General features: G+C 44.7%; 1 protein-coding gene across 1 annotated transcript in view; it reads left to right on the top strand.

Moving 5' to 3' along the window:
- The first annotated feature begins 1,842 nt into the window (after positions 1-1,842).
- Positions 1,843-14,412, top strand: part of JAKMIP3 (Janus kinase and microtubule interacting protein 3) — a 264,240-nt gene continuing 251,670 nt past the window's right edge. The window contains exon 1 of the mRNA XM_029610721.1: positions 1,843-2,080. Coding sequence (XP_029466581.1) covers positions 1,946-2,080 — 135 coding nt within the window. The 5' untranslated portion in view covers positions 1,843-1,945. The remainder of the gene's footprint in view (positions 2,081-14,412) is intronic.

Below are 14,412 nucleotides of genomic sequence, written 5' to 3'. Positions count from 1 at the left end.
TAGTGGAGAAATGCTCTGCACTTGTTAATGGAACTGGAAAAAATGTCTGTAAGGGACAGTATATTTCAGAGTAAAAAAGTATTTCTACAGAAATGGGAAACTTATTATCAATCGTTTTCTTCTAGGGCTTTTTGTAGCCTTATTATAAATTAGTTCTTATCATGTGAAAGGACGGCACTGGATTTATGAAGAGGAGTTTAACCTGCTTTGAAGACATCTGAGGGTGCAGAGGAATGGTGGGAGGGAGGGGTAATAATAAAAATCCAAAAATGTTTACTAGAAAAGTAACTTTTGCTTCTTCATCATCCTCTAGTGACTCAGATGATGATAACGGTGCTGCAGCTAACAGCACCGAATTGTGATTTACGTGTAATAAAATGTCTGATATGAGCTGGTATGTAACAGAGATAATTGCACACGTAGCTTTTTGTGTTATTGTTCATTGCCAATAACAAGATTTACAAATAAATTGAAAGACATTTTTGAAGAAACAAAAATCTATATGCGTAATCTTGATTTGAAGGTGCCCTTCCTGGCACCACGCTGCCCTCATAACAGAAGGGAAAACAAAATGTCAGCACTCCTAGCCATCACAGCTTCATGGGACAGCTACGTACTAATAAGATAAGTCAAGACAAAAAGGCTCTGCTTTAACTCTCTTCAGGCTTTGTTATTTAAAATGTTGTCATTGTTTGTTAGGTAGAAGAACAAGGAGCTCAATGCAGAGTAAGCTCCTTCTGCTCATATTCCTGTTTCCTCACAATGATACTACTATTTGTTTGGGAAAGAAACTCTTCTGTTTGGGGGGGGGGGGGGGGTCTGGTATCTTCTTCTTCTTGCTTCTTGAGGTACCAGCTCAGTCATGACAGGGCTGGGATCTTGTGCCATAAACCTTCATTCATACCTACCCAGGGATTTTTCCCCCTGTTTTATAGCAGCTCCCAATCACTTAGCCCAGTCATCGCGGTGACAGTCCTTGGCCGTGCATCTGAGTTTCTTCCAGAACCCTACAATCATAGGCCTTCAATTCGACCACTAGGTGCCATTGTTGCACAATGACTGGGACTCCCTCCTACCTACTCCCCAAGGGCTAGGAATGCTGCCTCCATGATATCCCCATTCCCTGCTAGCCCTGGGAGCAGAAGACCTGATGCAGGAATCAAAATACAGGTTTTCTGCACAGCTACTCAGCCACTGGACCAGCCCTGCTGGGAGATCTCCTGCTCTTCTTCCTCTCCTGTGAGCCCCAAAATTAACAGAGAAAATGGAGGGGAAAACAGGGTGGATTAACAGAAGAATAACTATTCCCCCGCCAAAACAAAATCAACGTGAGCCCAGAACATAGCGAAGTCTACTGAAAAGAATTCTTTAGTTAACCCTCCCCTCCACCTACCTTCCTACAGATGTAATGCTCTGCTTCTATGCTATCAATTTTATTCTATGAGAAAGAAGCAAAATAATTATTGTCTACTTTAGGTTTAATGACTTTCCTTCTGATTTGCTTTTGAGAGCAATCTGGTTGATTTTGTAGGTAATAAAATTAAGCACAGACAGAGTGTGTCATTGAGCTGTTATTGTCACCCAGTTGGTAAATGGTGGAGGTGGGGAGCAGAATGGTTCACTCAGTTTCAGCACAGGATACTAAATTCTCTGCTTATGCCACTGGCTGTTGAGCACAAAATATTTTGAATTGCATTCTGGAATTGTATTTAGACCTTGCCAGTTTCCCAGCTGAATAAATAATGACTGTGGGTTTTTAAACCTTGACGTACTGTTTACAAAGAAAATACAATATCCTTCATGGGTTGTGTTTTGTTTTTTTTTCCCCCTTTTTAGGTGAGTAAGAAAATGTAGTGCAAAGGAACCTGGAACGAGGAGCCCCAAGCCTAGGACTGGGAGGTTCTCTCTGCTTGGGACTTCATCCTCCCAGTCGCACCATCTCACAATGTCAAAGAAGAGTACCAGCAACCGAGCTAAGGGAGAAAAGCCTGATGCCTTAGCTATTTTGCAAGCTGCCAATGAAGAGCTCAGGGCCAAACTGACAGATATTCAAATAGAGCTCCAGCAAGAAAAGAGTAAGGTGTGCATCTTGTTTCCAGTTTATTTCACTCATTTTAAAATAGTTACTTGTGCTGTTTTTCCATGTTGCCATGACTTGCTGGGAAGAACAGAAGAGAATTGAGCCAAATAAACCTTGTCGTTTTTATCTGAATTTTGGTTTGCTGGGGATGTACTGTATATTTATTTTTATTTAACATTTTTATATACCGACCTTCATGAAAGAAATTCATATCAGATCGGTTTACAAATAACATGAGGGGAATAACAAAGTCAACCATATAACAAGAAATGAAAGTTACATATAACAAGGGGTATTAACCTGGAGGGCTAGGATAGCCGGAGCGATAGAAGGCATAACTGAACAAATTAGATAATACAATAATATGATGAGAAGAGGCATAAGTGTATAGGCTACACTTGTCAGAGAGTTTAGGTAGGAGTCAGTGTCTGAATTAGTGAGGAATTGCTGGAACTGTAGGTTAAGTGAAGGCCTGGATGAAGAGCCATGTCTTAAGTTTTTTGCGGAAGGTAGACGGGCATGGTTCTAATCTGAGTTCTGTGGGCATCTTGTTCCAGATGGCTGGGCCAGCTGTAGAGAAGGTTCGTTCTTTGGTAGATGATAGGCGGGTAGATTTCGTTGTAGGGGGTTGCAGGGTGCCTTTATATGCTTCTCGAATCGGTCTGTCTGATGAGTATAATTTGAGGGGAATCTGGAGGTCTAGTTGTTGTTGGTTGTGAATGACTTTGTGGATTATAGTGAGAGCCTTGTGTAATATTCTATATTTGATTGGCAGCCATTGCAGGTTCTGTAGTATGGGGGTGATGTGTGTTCCTCTGTTGGTATTAGTCAGGATTCTTGCCGCAGCATTTATATATGCAGGTTTCCATAAAGGACAGTCAAAAGCATAAGCCGGCAGCCATTAATATAAGCATACGCTACTATTTAAGAGTGGCCCTGAATATTCTGTATATTCCTCATGTTTTTTTCCTGTGTTGTAATACAGACTGTTTTGGCATTTTGTCATTTTGAAGTCTACTGAAACAGCAAATATTGTAAATCAAATTCTGCACACAGCTGAGATTAAAAAGGACACCCTCAAGGTTAGTAAAATGGGAATGGCTGGCATTCCTTTAGAACTCTGATGCAGCATCAAAGCTATAGCAGAACAAAGCAAGCAAGGCTTATTAGGAATTGGCTCAGCAGGATATGCCAAGCCTGTCACCTCAATTTGCATATCACTGCTGTTGCACCACAGGGAAAAGAAAAATAAGATTCAAGCATAGGCATACAATGGCTTTTTTTATTTTTCCAGTGTGCAAAGAAATTGCACTGAAACTTCATTACATTTAATTTGCAATTCAGAGCATCTTTAATGGTTAGATCACTATTGTGAGCTTTTAAATTTTACAATTATTTAGACATGGATATAGGAAAAGATGCTAGAAAACCAATTTCTACCATCTGTGTTGTTATAGGATTTCAGACTTATACACCCTAAGTATTATTGATTGTTGCACTCACTCATCCCTTCTACTCCTTATTCAGAAACCTGGACGTCAGTGGTTATTCATCTCATCTGAACTGGAACACCACATGATGAAAGACACCTAATAACAAAGTCTATAATTTTCAATAAGTGATCCCAGGTGCAGCAATCCATTGCACTTAGAAGTTCCATTACACATTTTTTCATGGCTACAGAAAGATGTTAATTTTTCAATATATTATAGTATATTATGTTTGCATTCATGCCGGTGGGATTTCTGCAGATAGGAAATGGTTAAAATATTGATCTGATTGAATGAAGAGGTACTCTGATTATTATTGTTACCAGTCTCTCGTTATTAGAATTTCAAAAAGGAAGGAAGCTTGCTATGGTTGGATCAACAAGGGCTGGACCTTTGATCCCTCCTTGTCTGCGGACACTGTGGTCATTTGCTGGATGGTGGGTCAGTATGTGCTTCCTTTCTGATGCACCAGCTGGAGCGGGTGGATGGAAGTAGGGAGAGATTATTAAAGAATTTGTATTTCTTGATCTCCTGTGTGTCCTGCATGATGAGGACTGTGGGGGAAGCCTGCCTACCTGAGCAGTGTGAAGAGCCATCTGATAACTTGAGCATCTTGAGATGTGGCATCTTGGGAAGGGTTACTTGCATTTCTTGTTCTGTATGGGAAAACAGAACGTGAGAAGGAAATATCTTGTCTGGGAGAAGAGGTGGTGAAGCTCCTTGACTGTAATCTTTGTATTTGCTTGTCTGAGAAAGGAGAAGAAAAGCTGCAGAAGAGTTCTTCCTTTCCCCCAGACAAGAAATATGTAAAATTAAAGAGAGAAAAGCAGTTCAGAGTATTGTTTTATGTTTTTCGTCAACTGAGAATATAACTATGTTTGCTGAACACTGGACAGAATGATGATCTTGGAGGGGATAAGGTAACAGCTAACACAATTGCTAGAGTCAAGCTTTGGTGAATGCGCTTGGAGCCTTTACCTATTGGTAAATGCCGTTTTATAAAGATCTGTCCAGGAAAACAATGTGCACCCCTGGTGCCCTGTCCTCTGTTTCGCTGGTGGCCAGAATAGGATCTTCTGTCTTCCAATAAAATAAATTTTAGTCAAGGGAAAATTAGGGTGTCTCGTTCAGTTTGCCTTGCTGTGATTATCATAGAAACATAGAAATGACGGCAGAAAAAGACCAGACCGCCCATCCAGTCTGACCAGCAAGCTCCCACACTTATTTTCCCATACTTATCTGTCTCACCGATCACCAAGTTCAGGGCCCTTGTTGGCAACTGTCTGACTCGAACTTCCCACCACCCCCTGCTGCCGATGCAGAGAGCAATGTTGGAGCTGCATCAAAGGTGAATCATAAGGCTTAATGGTTAAGGGTAGTAACTGTCCATTCAAGCAAGTTACCCTGATGCTTGTTTACTCAGCCTGCACAGATCAATGCCTTGTTGGATGTTGTCTGAATGTAAATCCTCTTTTCCACATTTCCCCCTGCCATTGAATCAGAGAGCAATGCTGTATATGCATTCAAAGTGAAGTATCAGGCTTAATTGGTTTAGGGTAGTAACTGCTGTAATAAGCAAACTACTCCCACGCTTATCTTTCTACCCAGACTGTGTAATTCAGTCCTTGTTGGTTGTTGTCTGAATGCAAATCCTCATTTCCACATTTCCCCTTGCTGTTGAAACAGAGAGCAATGTTGGAGTTGCATTAACCGTGTGAAGGCTTAGGGGTAGATTTTCAAAGAAGCGCGTGCGACCTATATGTGCACGCACTGCCCGGCGCGTGCACATGTACGCCCGATTTTATAATATGTGCGCACAGGCGCACGCATGTTATAAAATCGGGGGTCGGTGCACGCAAGGGGGTGCACAATTATGCACCTTGCGCATGCTGCCTTTCCCCGTTCCCCCGTTCCCTCCCCCCTAACTTCCCACCCCTTCTCCTAACCTTTCCTCCCCCTAGCCTTACTCTAACCCCCCCAAAATTTTAAATTTACCTTTTGCGCGCTGGCAGTCGGCAAATGGCCGTTGTGCCTGGAGCCTCTGACCCTGCCCATGCCCTGCCTCCACCATGTCCCGCCCCTTCCTGCCCCTTTAGTAAAACCCTGGGACTTACACGCTTCCCAGGGCTTTACGCATGTCGCCGGGCCTTTTGAAAATAGGCCTGGCGCATGTAACCTTTTTAAAATCCGGCCCTTATTGAGTAAGGGTAGTAATCATCAGATAGTAGCCACCATTCCAGCAAGCCACCCCAATGGCTCTTCTCTTCATTCCCATCCTCTAGCCTTTATAGATCCACAGTGTTTATCCCATGCCCCTTTGAAATCCTTCACAGTTTTAGTCTTCACCACTTCCTCCAGAAGGGCATTCCAGGCATCCACCACCCTTCCATGAAGAAATACTTCCTGACATTGGTTCTGAGTCTTCCTCCCTGGAGTTTCAAATCATGACCCCTAGTTTTACTGATTTTTTTCCAACGGAAAAGGTTTGTTGTTGACCATGGATCAAGTGCAATATATTTCATAATATCAGCATACTCTTGAATAGGATTCAATCATTTACTTTTATTGTGGCAACAAAACATTTATGAAAATTACAGTCAAACCTGGAGCAATTGCATGATGTTCAACATGGATAATTCTTCTGTGTTATGTTTATGTATGGATGTGAACCCTTGGCTGAGATGAGAGGTGTCTCCGCCCACAGGGAGGAGCCCTGTGAGCCTCACCATTGGGAGGTGCGGTCTCGGTGGCGTAGGACACAGCTAAATGATAGAGACTATATTATGAAGGAAGGAAAATCAGAGCCTGCAGTGTGGGCGATGCAAATAAGTACAGTTGAGAGCAGTGGGGTATACCCAGGATGGCACTACTGATGTGAAGATCCGGTAGTGGCCCGCAGAGCGGGGTATGCCTGAAGTCCCTTCAGACGAGTATGGATTACGTCAGAAGTCCAGATCTGGTAGTGGCCCACAGAGCGGGGTATGCTGAGGATGTCTGTACAGTAGATGATGTAGAGATGGTCTGAGGTGCAAGAACCCAGAAGTGGATCCTGTAGCTGATGCGGCAATACCCTGCAGCACAGGGTATACTGGAACAACTTCCACTGAAGAGGAACAGTAGTGGCCCAAGGCACGAGATACACTGCAGAGATCCTTCAGTGAAGCAAGTATCGTTAATGTCTGTGGAAAGTAATCACAAGCAGAAGTTCCAGGAAACTGGCCCTATAAGCGGGTCAGGTAGAATTCCAAGGCAGGAAGGCCCTCCAAGGAGCAAATAGTCAGAAACGTGGAAAGGCCCCTGAGGAGCAGGTACCCAGTGTCCACGTCCTGAGAGAGGAATCTGGAACAGAAGTCCAAGTATGGATCGGATTCAGCAATGAGGGAACTCCTTGCTAACTCGTTAAAGTAAAGGGCTGGTCAGCTTAAGTACAGCAGTGAGTTGACGTCATCCGGAGGGGACGCCCCCTTGTGCATGTTGCTTGCAGGCTCCCAACTATTCTCCTCGGGACAAAATCCTTCCCAGGATATGAGGTACTCCCAGCATCTTCCATGTTTCCTTACATCAGGAATATTTATTTTTATTTATTTATTTCGGGTTTTTATATACCGGCATTCGAGAACGCAGTCCCATCATGCTGGTTCACATAAAACAAGGGTGTATCGTAAACATAAACTAAAACAATGGTGCAGAAAAAGGCAGTTACATATAACAGGGTGATTAGAACTTGGCAGAGGAAGAAGAGAAAGGACAGGTCATTAATTCAAACATATAAACGATAGCGGATATCAAACATATAAACGATAGCGGATATCTTCCACCTGATAAGTGATGTCCTCTTCTTAGAAGGGAGATATGGAAGGCGTTGTGGATTTTAAGAGAAGATGGTGACTGCAAGCTGTTCGTGACTGGACCCAGGCAGCGGAGTATTGCAAAAGGCCCTATGTATCTGGGCGCAAATCGAGCAGAAGGCAGCTTTAGGTGGATGAAGTGGGTACTGAGCCATACCTTGTCTCTGGGTTGTAACTGCAGAGCTGCTCTGTGATGGACATCATAGAACTTCTTAGCCTGTTGCCCTGCTTTCTGGAGAAGCTCTTTAGTGTGTTCCCAAAGTTGATGCAGTTCTTGCGCTGATGCCTGGGCTGCAGGAGATGGTACTGACAATGGCATTGGTAGAGGAGGTAGAGGTTAACACCCATAGACGAGTTGAAAAGGCGACGATCCTGTTGAAGCTGATTGGTGTGAAATCAGCATGAATTTGGCCCAGGGAAGCAACTCGGACCAGTCGCTTTGTCTGGAATTAACATAGGCCCGGAGAAATAGTTTTAGCATACGGTTCATCCTCTCTGTCTGTCTGTTGGCTTGCGGATGGTAAGCTGGTGTAAGATCCAGGGATATGTCAAACTTTTTGCATAGGGATCTCCAGAATTTTGCTGTAAATTGAACCCCTCAGTCAGAGAGGATGTGCTTTGGCATGCCATGCAGACGGAAAACGTGACGGATGAATAACTTCACTAGTTCTGGAGCTGATGGTAATCCGGGTAATGCCACAAAATGAGCCATTTTAGAAAAGCGGTCAACAGTGACCCAGATGGTGTTGGTGCCATTGGACACAGGTAAATCGACAATAAAGTCCGTGGCTATATGTGTCCACGCTTCGCTAGGAGCGGGTAGTGGCTGAAAAAGTCCCCAGGGATGACCGGACGGAGGTTTCTGTCTTACGTAGGTAGGACATGACTCCACGTAGGCCTGTTCGTCTTCTTTCATGGAGGGCCACCAGTAGTATCTTTGCAAGGTGGTCAGCATTCTAGATTGTCCAGGATGACCAGCAAGCATATAGTCATTGGCCCATCTGAGGATCTTCTTCCTGAGTGTCTGGGGAACCACTGTCTTCCCGGCTGGAACCGTGTGGGTAGCTGAGAGAAGTACCCTAGTAGGGTTAATGATATGACACGGGGTATCAGGGACGTCCTCCGGTGAAAAGGAATGGGAGAGAGCGTCTGTGCGGGTATTCTTGTCCGCTGGGCAATACCTCAAGAGGAAATCAAATTGGTTAAAAAATAGGGACCAGCAGGCTTGCCTGTGGTTCAAGCATTGCGCATGACGAAAGTATTCAAGGTTTTTGTGATCGGTGTAAACCGTTATCTGATGTTGTGCACGCTCGAGCCATGGGTGCCATTCCTCAAATGCCAATTTGATTGCTAGTAGCTTCTTGTCTCCTATCCTGTAGTTTCGCTCAGCAGGTGAGAAGTGCCAAGAGAAAAAGGAGTCGGGATGTAAGGTGTGGGTGTCACTATGTTGACTAAGGACAGCACCAACTCCGACGTCCAAAGCATCCACCTCGACGATGAAAGGTCGTCAGGGATCAGGGTGGCGTAGACATGGCTCTTGAAGCAACACCTTCTTGAGTTCCTGGAAGGCGATCACAGCTTCTGGCAACCACTGAGAGGGGTTGGCTCCCTTTTGTGTCATGGCGGTGAGAGGCGTGGTCAAGGTAGAATAGTGATGACTGAATGATCTGTAGTAGTTAGTGAATCTGAGGAATCTTTGCAAGGCTTTAAGACCAGTAGGTTGGGGCCAGTCCTGAATATTCTTGGTTTTTTGCGGAACCTCTGGCTGGATACCACATAGCCTAAGAAGGGAATGGATTCCTGGTGAAAAGAGCATTTCTCTAATTTGGCATACAGGTGGTTATCTCTCAGTCACTGTAGAACATGAGCAACGTCCAATTGATGGCTCTGGAGGTTTTGAGAAAAAAACAGTATGTCGTCTAGATACACTACTACACAGGTGTACAACATGTCCCTGAAGATTTCATTCATCATGTTTTGAAATACGGCCGGGGCGTTGCATAGGCCAAAGGGCTTGACTAAATATTCAAAATGGCCATCGCGGGTATTAACTGCTGTCTTCCATTCATCGCCCTGGCGTATTCTGACCAAATTATATGCCCCTCTGAGGTCCAGCTTCATGAATATTTTGGCTCCTTGGAGCCTATCAAAGAGTCCAGAGATCAATGGCAATGGGTAGCGGTCCTTCATGGTGATCTCATTTAAGCCGCGGTAGTCTATACATGGGCGAAAGGATCCGTCCTTCTTACCCACAAAAAAGAATCCAACACCGGCAGGAGACTTAGAAGGCCAAATGAAGCCCTTCGCCAAGTTCTCTTGAATATAGGCTGACATAGCCTTGGTCTCTGACAGAGAAAGTGGATACACTCTTCCTCTGGGTGGCTTGGAATTGGGTAATAGGTTTATGGCACAGTCAAAGGATCGGTGAGGTGGTAGGGTGTCTGCCGCTTTCTTAGAGAATACATCTTGATAGGAAGAGTACTACTGATGTAGGCCCAGAAGGAAGGTGGTAGTGGTCAGGCATGGCATCGGAGTTACCACCTCTAAGCATTTCCCATGGCAAGCTTTTCCCCATTGGGACAGTTCTAGGATGCTCCAATCGAATTGGGGTGAGTGCATTTGTAACCATGGTATTCCGAGTACCACCGGATGTATTGCCTTATCTAGGACTAGGAAAGAAATGGTCTCCGAATGTAGAGACCCGGTGTGGAGATGAATAGGTTGAGTAGTATATGAGACCTCACCAGGTAATGGCTTGCCATGTATAGATAACAATAGCAGTGGTGTAGGTGTTTAAGAACATAAGAACATAAGAAAATGCCATACTGGGTCAGACCAAGGGTCCATCAAGCCCAGCATCCTGTTTCCAACAGTGGCCAATCCAGGCCATAAGAACCTGGCAAGTACCCAAAAACTAAGTCTATTCCATGTAACCATTGCTAATGGCAGTGGCTATTCTCTAAGTGAACTTAATAGCAGGTAATGGACTTCTCCTCCAAGAACTTATCCAATCCTTTTTTAAACACAGCTATACTAACTGCATGAACCACATTCTCTGGCAACAAATTCCAGAGTGTAATTGTGCGTTGAGTAAAAAAGAACTTTCTCCGATTAGTTTTAAATGTGCCCCATGCTAACTTCATGGAGTGTCCCCTAGTCTTTCTACTATCCGAAAGAGTAAATAACCGATTCACATCTACCCGTTCTAGACCTCTCATGATTTTAAACATCTCTATCATATCCCCCCTCAGTCGTCTCTTCTCCAAGCTGAAAAGTCCTAACCTCTTTAGTCTTTCCTCATAGGGGAGTTGTTCCATTCCCCTTATCATTTTGGTAGCCCTTCTCTGTACCTTCTCCATCGCAATTATATCTTTTTTGAGATGCGGCGACCAGAATTGTACACAGTATTCAAGGTGCGGTCTCACCATGGAGCGATACAGAGGCATTATGACATTTTCCGTTTTATTCATCATTCCTTTTCTAATAATTCCCAACATTCTGTTTGCTTTTTTGACTGCCGCAGCACACTGAACCGACGATTTCAATGTGTTATCCACTATGACACCTAGATCTCTTTCTTGGGTTGTAGCACCTAATATGGAACCCAACATCGTGTAATTATAGCATGGGTTATTTTTCCCTATATGCATCACCTTGCACTTATCCACATTAAATTTCATCTGTCATTTGGATGCCCAATTTTCCAGTCTCACAAGGTCTTCCTGCAATTTATCACAATCTGCTTGTGATTTAACTACTCTGAACAATTTTGTGTCATCTGCAAATTTGATTATCTCACTCGTCGTATTTCTTTCCAGATCATTTATAAATATATTGAACAGTAAGGGTCCCAATACAGATCCCTGAGGCACTCCACTGTCCACTCCCTTCCACTGAGAAAATTGCCCATTTAATCCTACTCTCTGTTTCCTGTCTTTTAGCCAGTTTGCAATCCACGAAAGGACATCGCCACCTATCCCATGACTTTTTACTTTTCCTAGAAGCCTCTCATGAGGAACTTTGTCAAACGCCTTCTGAAAATCCAAGTATACTATATCTACCGGTTCACCTTTATCCACATGTTTATTAACTCCTTCAAAAAAGTGAAGCAGATTTGTGAGGCAAGACTTGCCCTGGGTAAAGCCATGCTGACTTTGTTCCATTAAACCATGTCTTTCTATATGTTCTGTGATTTTGATGTTTAGAACACTTTCCACTATTTTTCCTGGCACTGAACAGTGGGGATTCATAGGTGCTCTATGAGTTGTCTGAGTATGAAGTTCCCACCGGCACCGGAGTCCACTAGAGCTAGTGAAATTCGAGGGCATGATAATGGAAACTGGAAGAGTCAATGGAGGACATGGAGAAGTTAGACCTAGGTGGAGTCCTCTGGCGGATCCTAAGTCTGCAAGTTTCCCGGACAGATAGGACAGGAGGGAACAGCGTGGCCAGGCTGTCCGCAGTACATGCAGAGGCCTAATCTCTTTCGGTAACGCCTCTCCATAGCTGAAAGGTGGCTGCGACCTAGTTGCATGGGTTCTTCCTCCTCGATACTGGGTGCTGGAGTAGTCTGGGTAACAGGCGCTGGACGAGAGCGTGGAACCCCTGGTGGCATCCTTTTAGGTCCCTTTACCTCCAGTGATCGCTCACGTAGATGATAATCAATTCATCCCGCAAGGTCAATGAGAGAGTCCAGAGTATCAGGGAGCTCACATGCTGCTAATTCATCTTTGATGCGGGAGTTAAGGCCTTCCAGGAAAATAGCCCGCAGGCAACCCAGGTTCCAAAGTAGCTCCAAAGACAAGGTTTTAAACTTGATAACATAATCAGACAAAGGTTTGATACCTTGTTGTAGATGCAGGAATGCAGATCCAGCGACAGTCTTGCGAGCGGGGTCGTCAAATACAGAACAAAAGAGAACAAGTAAGCCTGTCAAATCATTTAGAATTGGATCATTACGCTCCTAGAGAGGTGAGGCCCAGGCCAGGGCCTTCCCGTCTAAAAGAGACAGTATGTACGTAGTTTTCGACACTATGTCTGGAAAATAGGTAGGTTGTAGTGAAAAGTGTACACAGCACTGATTCAGAAAGCCCCTACATAAGAGGGGATCACCTGTAAAACAAGTGAGTGCTGGCAAGGGCATGGAGTGTCGTACAGGCAACACATGTGGAGAAGGAGTGGCCTTGTCAGGCGTCGATGTAGAATTCAGCCGAGAGTTTAGCTGATTGAAGGCATTAGCCAAAGTCTCTAATGTCCTTTGTTGTTTGGCAAGCTGTTGGGCCAGGCCAGGGATGGCTTGAATGGCTGAGACCTGAGCCGGGTCCATGGAGTTACGAATCTGTTATGTTTTTGTATGGATGTGAACCCTTGGCTGAGATGAGAGGTGTCTCCGCCCACAGGGAGGAGCCCTGTGAGCCTTATCGTCGGTAGGCGTGGTCTCGGTGGCGTAGGACACAGCTAAATTATAGAGACTTTATTATGAAGGAAGGAAAAGCAGAGCCCGCAGTGCGGGAGATGCAAATAAGTACAGTTGAGAGCAGTGGGGTATACCCAGGGTGATACTACTGATGTGAAGATCTGGTAGTGGCCCACAGAGCGGGGATGCCAGGAAGACCCTTCAGATGAGTATGGATTACCTCAGAAGTGCAGATCTGGTAGTGGCCCGTAGAGCGGTCTACGCCGAGGATGTCTGTACAGTAGATGATGAAGAGATGGTCTGAGGTGCAGGAACCCGGAAGTGGATTCTGTAGCTGATGCGGCAATACCCTGCAGCTGATGCGGCAATACCCTGCAGCACAGGATATACTGGAACAACTTCCATTGAAGAGGAACAGTAGTGACCCAAGGCATGCGGTAAACCGCAGAGATCCTTCAGTGAAGCAAGTATTGTTGAAGTCTGTGGAAAGTACTCAAAAGCGGAAGTTCTAGGAGAGTGGCCCGAGAAGGGGGTCAGGTAGAATTCCAAGGCAGGAAGGCCCTCCGAGGAGCAGATAGTCAGGAACGCGGAAAAGCCCCCAAGGAGTGGGTACTCAGAGCGTCCACACGCTGAGAGAGGAATCTGGAACAGAAGTCCAAATATGGAGCGGATTCAGCAATGAGGGAACTCCTTGCTAACTTGTTGAAGCAAAGAGCCGGTCAGCTTAAGTACAGCAGTGAGTTGATGTCACCCAGAGGATGCCCCCGAGGTTCCCGCCATGACGTGTACAAACGAGGCCCTTGTGAGCGCGTCGTGCCTTAGGTGATTCCGGAGACAAGATGGCGGTCGGCAGCGCCCAAGCCATCCCGGGAACGCCGGGGAGGCCGGTGGTGGTTTGCAGATGCTGCCATTCTTCCTAGGATTGATGGTGCAGGGAAAGAAGAGGTGAGCATGAGAAGTCGCAGTCGTCTGCAACCGACGGGCTTAACATTCTGAATCAGTCAGCATGAGTTAATATAGTTATGTTTCATTTCCTTAGCATCTGATCTCCCCAAGCAGTAATCTTAGTCTCATTTATCATATCAGCTGTGATAAATTCCATAATACTCACAACTAGTTTTAGAACTGGTCCTTTCAATGCAGCAAGAAGTTTGCAAGCATCAGCAAAATCCTCCCTAGGAACTGTCAGAGCTCAACTAATTTGTGGTGCAGGCTGAAGGATTAACAGTATCTTGATTTAATTGAGCAAAATCTCTTCAAAAACTGTTGAAACTTGGCAAAAACTTATCCAGTCAGGCCTCAACCTCTTTTCTGCTGCAGCAGTAACTCAACACAGGAGAATGCTCTGATCACCTAGGCCCTACCAAATACAACTGAGAGCAGGTTGACCAGAACATACCACTTCAGTAACCATTGGTTACAAATGTATTGCTAAACTTTTTATTTTAAATAGTTTAGTTTATAAGTACTGCTCATTACTGGCTATTGCGCAAATGTATTGGTTATACCATCTGTTAGACAGGTCCGCTCAAAAAATCGAGGAAGAGATGTGTGGATGGACCTTGCCTTTTGAATGGT

The sequence above is a fragment of the Rhinatrema bivittatum genome, chromosome 7, assembly GCF_901001135.1.
Source record: "Rhinatrema bivittatum chromosome 7, aRhiBiv1.1, whole genome shotgun sequence".
Classification (NCBI taxonomy): Eukaryota; Metazoa; Chordata; class Amphibia; order Gymnophiona; family Rhinatrematidae; genus Rhinatrema; species Rhinatrema bivittatum.
This window is presented reverse-complemented; position numbering and strand designations above follow the sequence as displayed.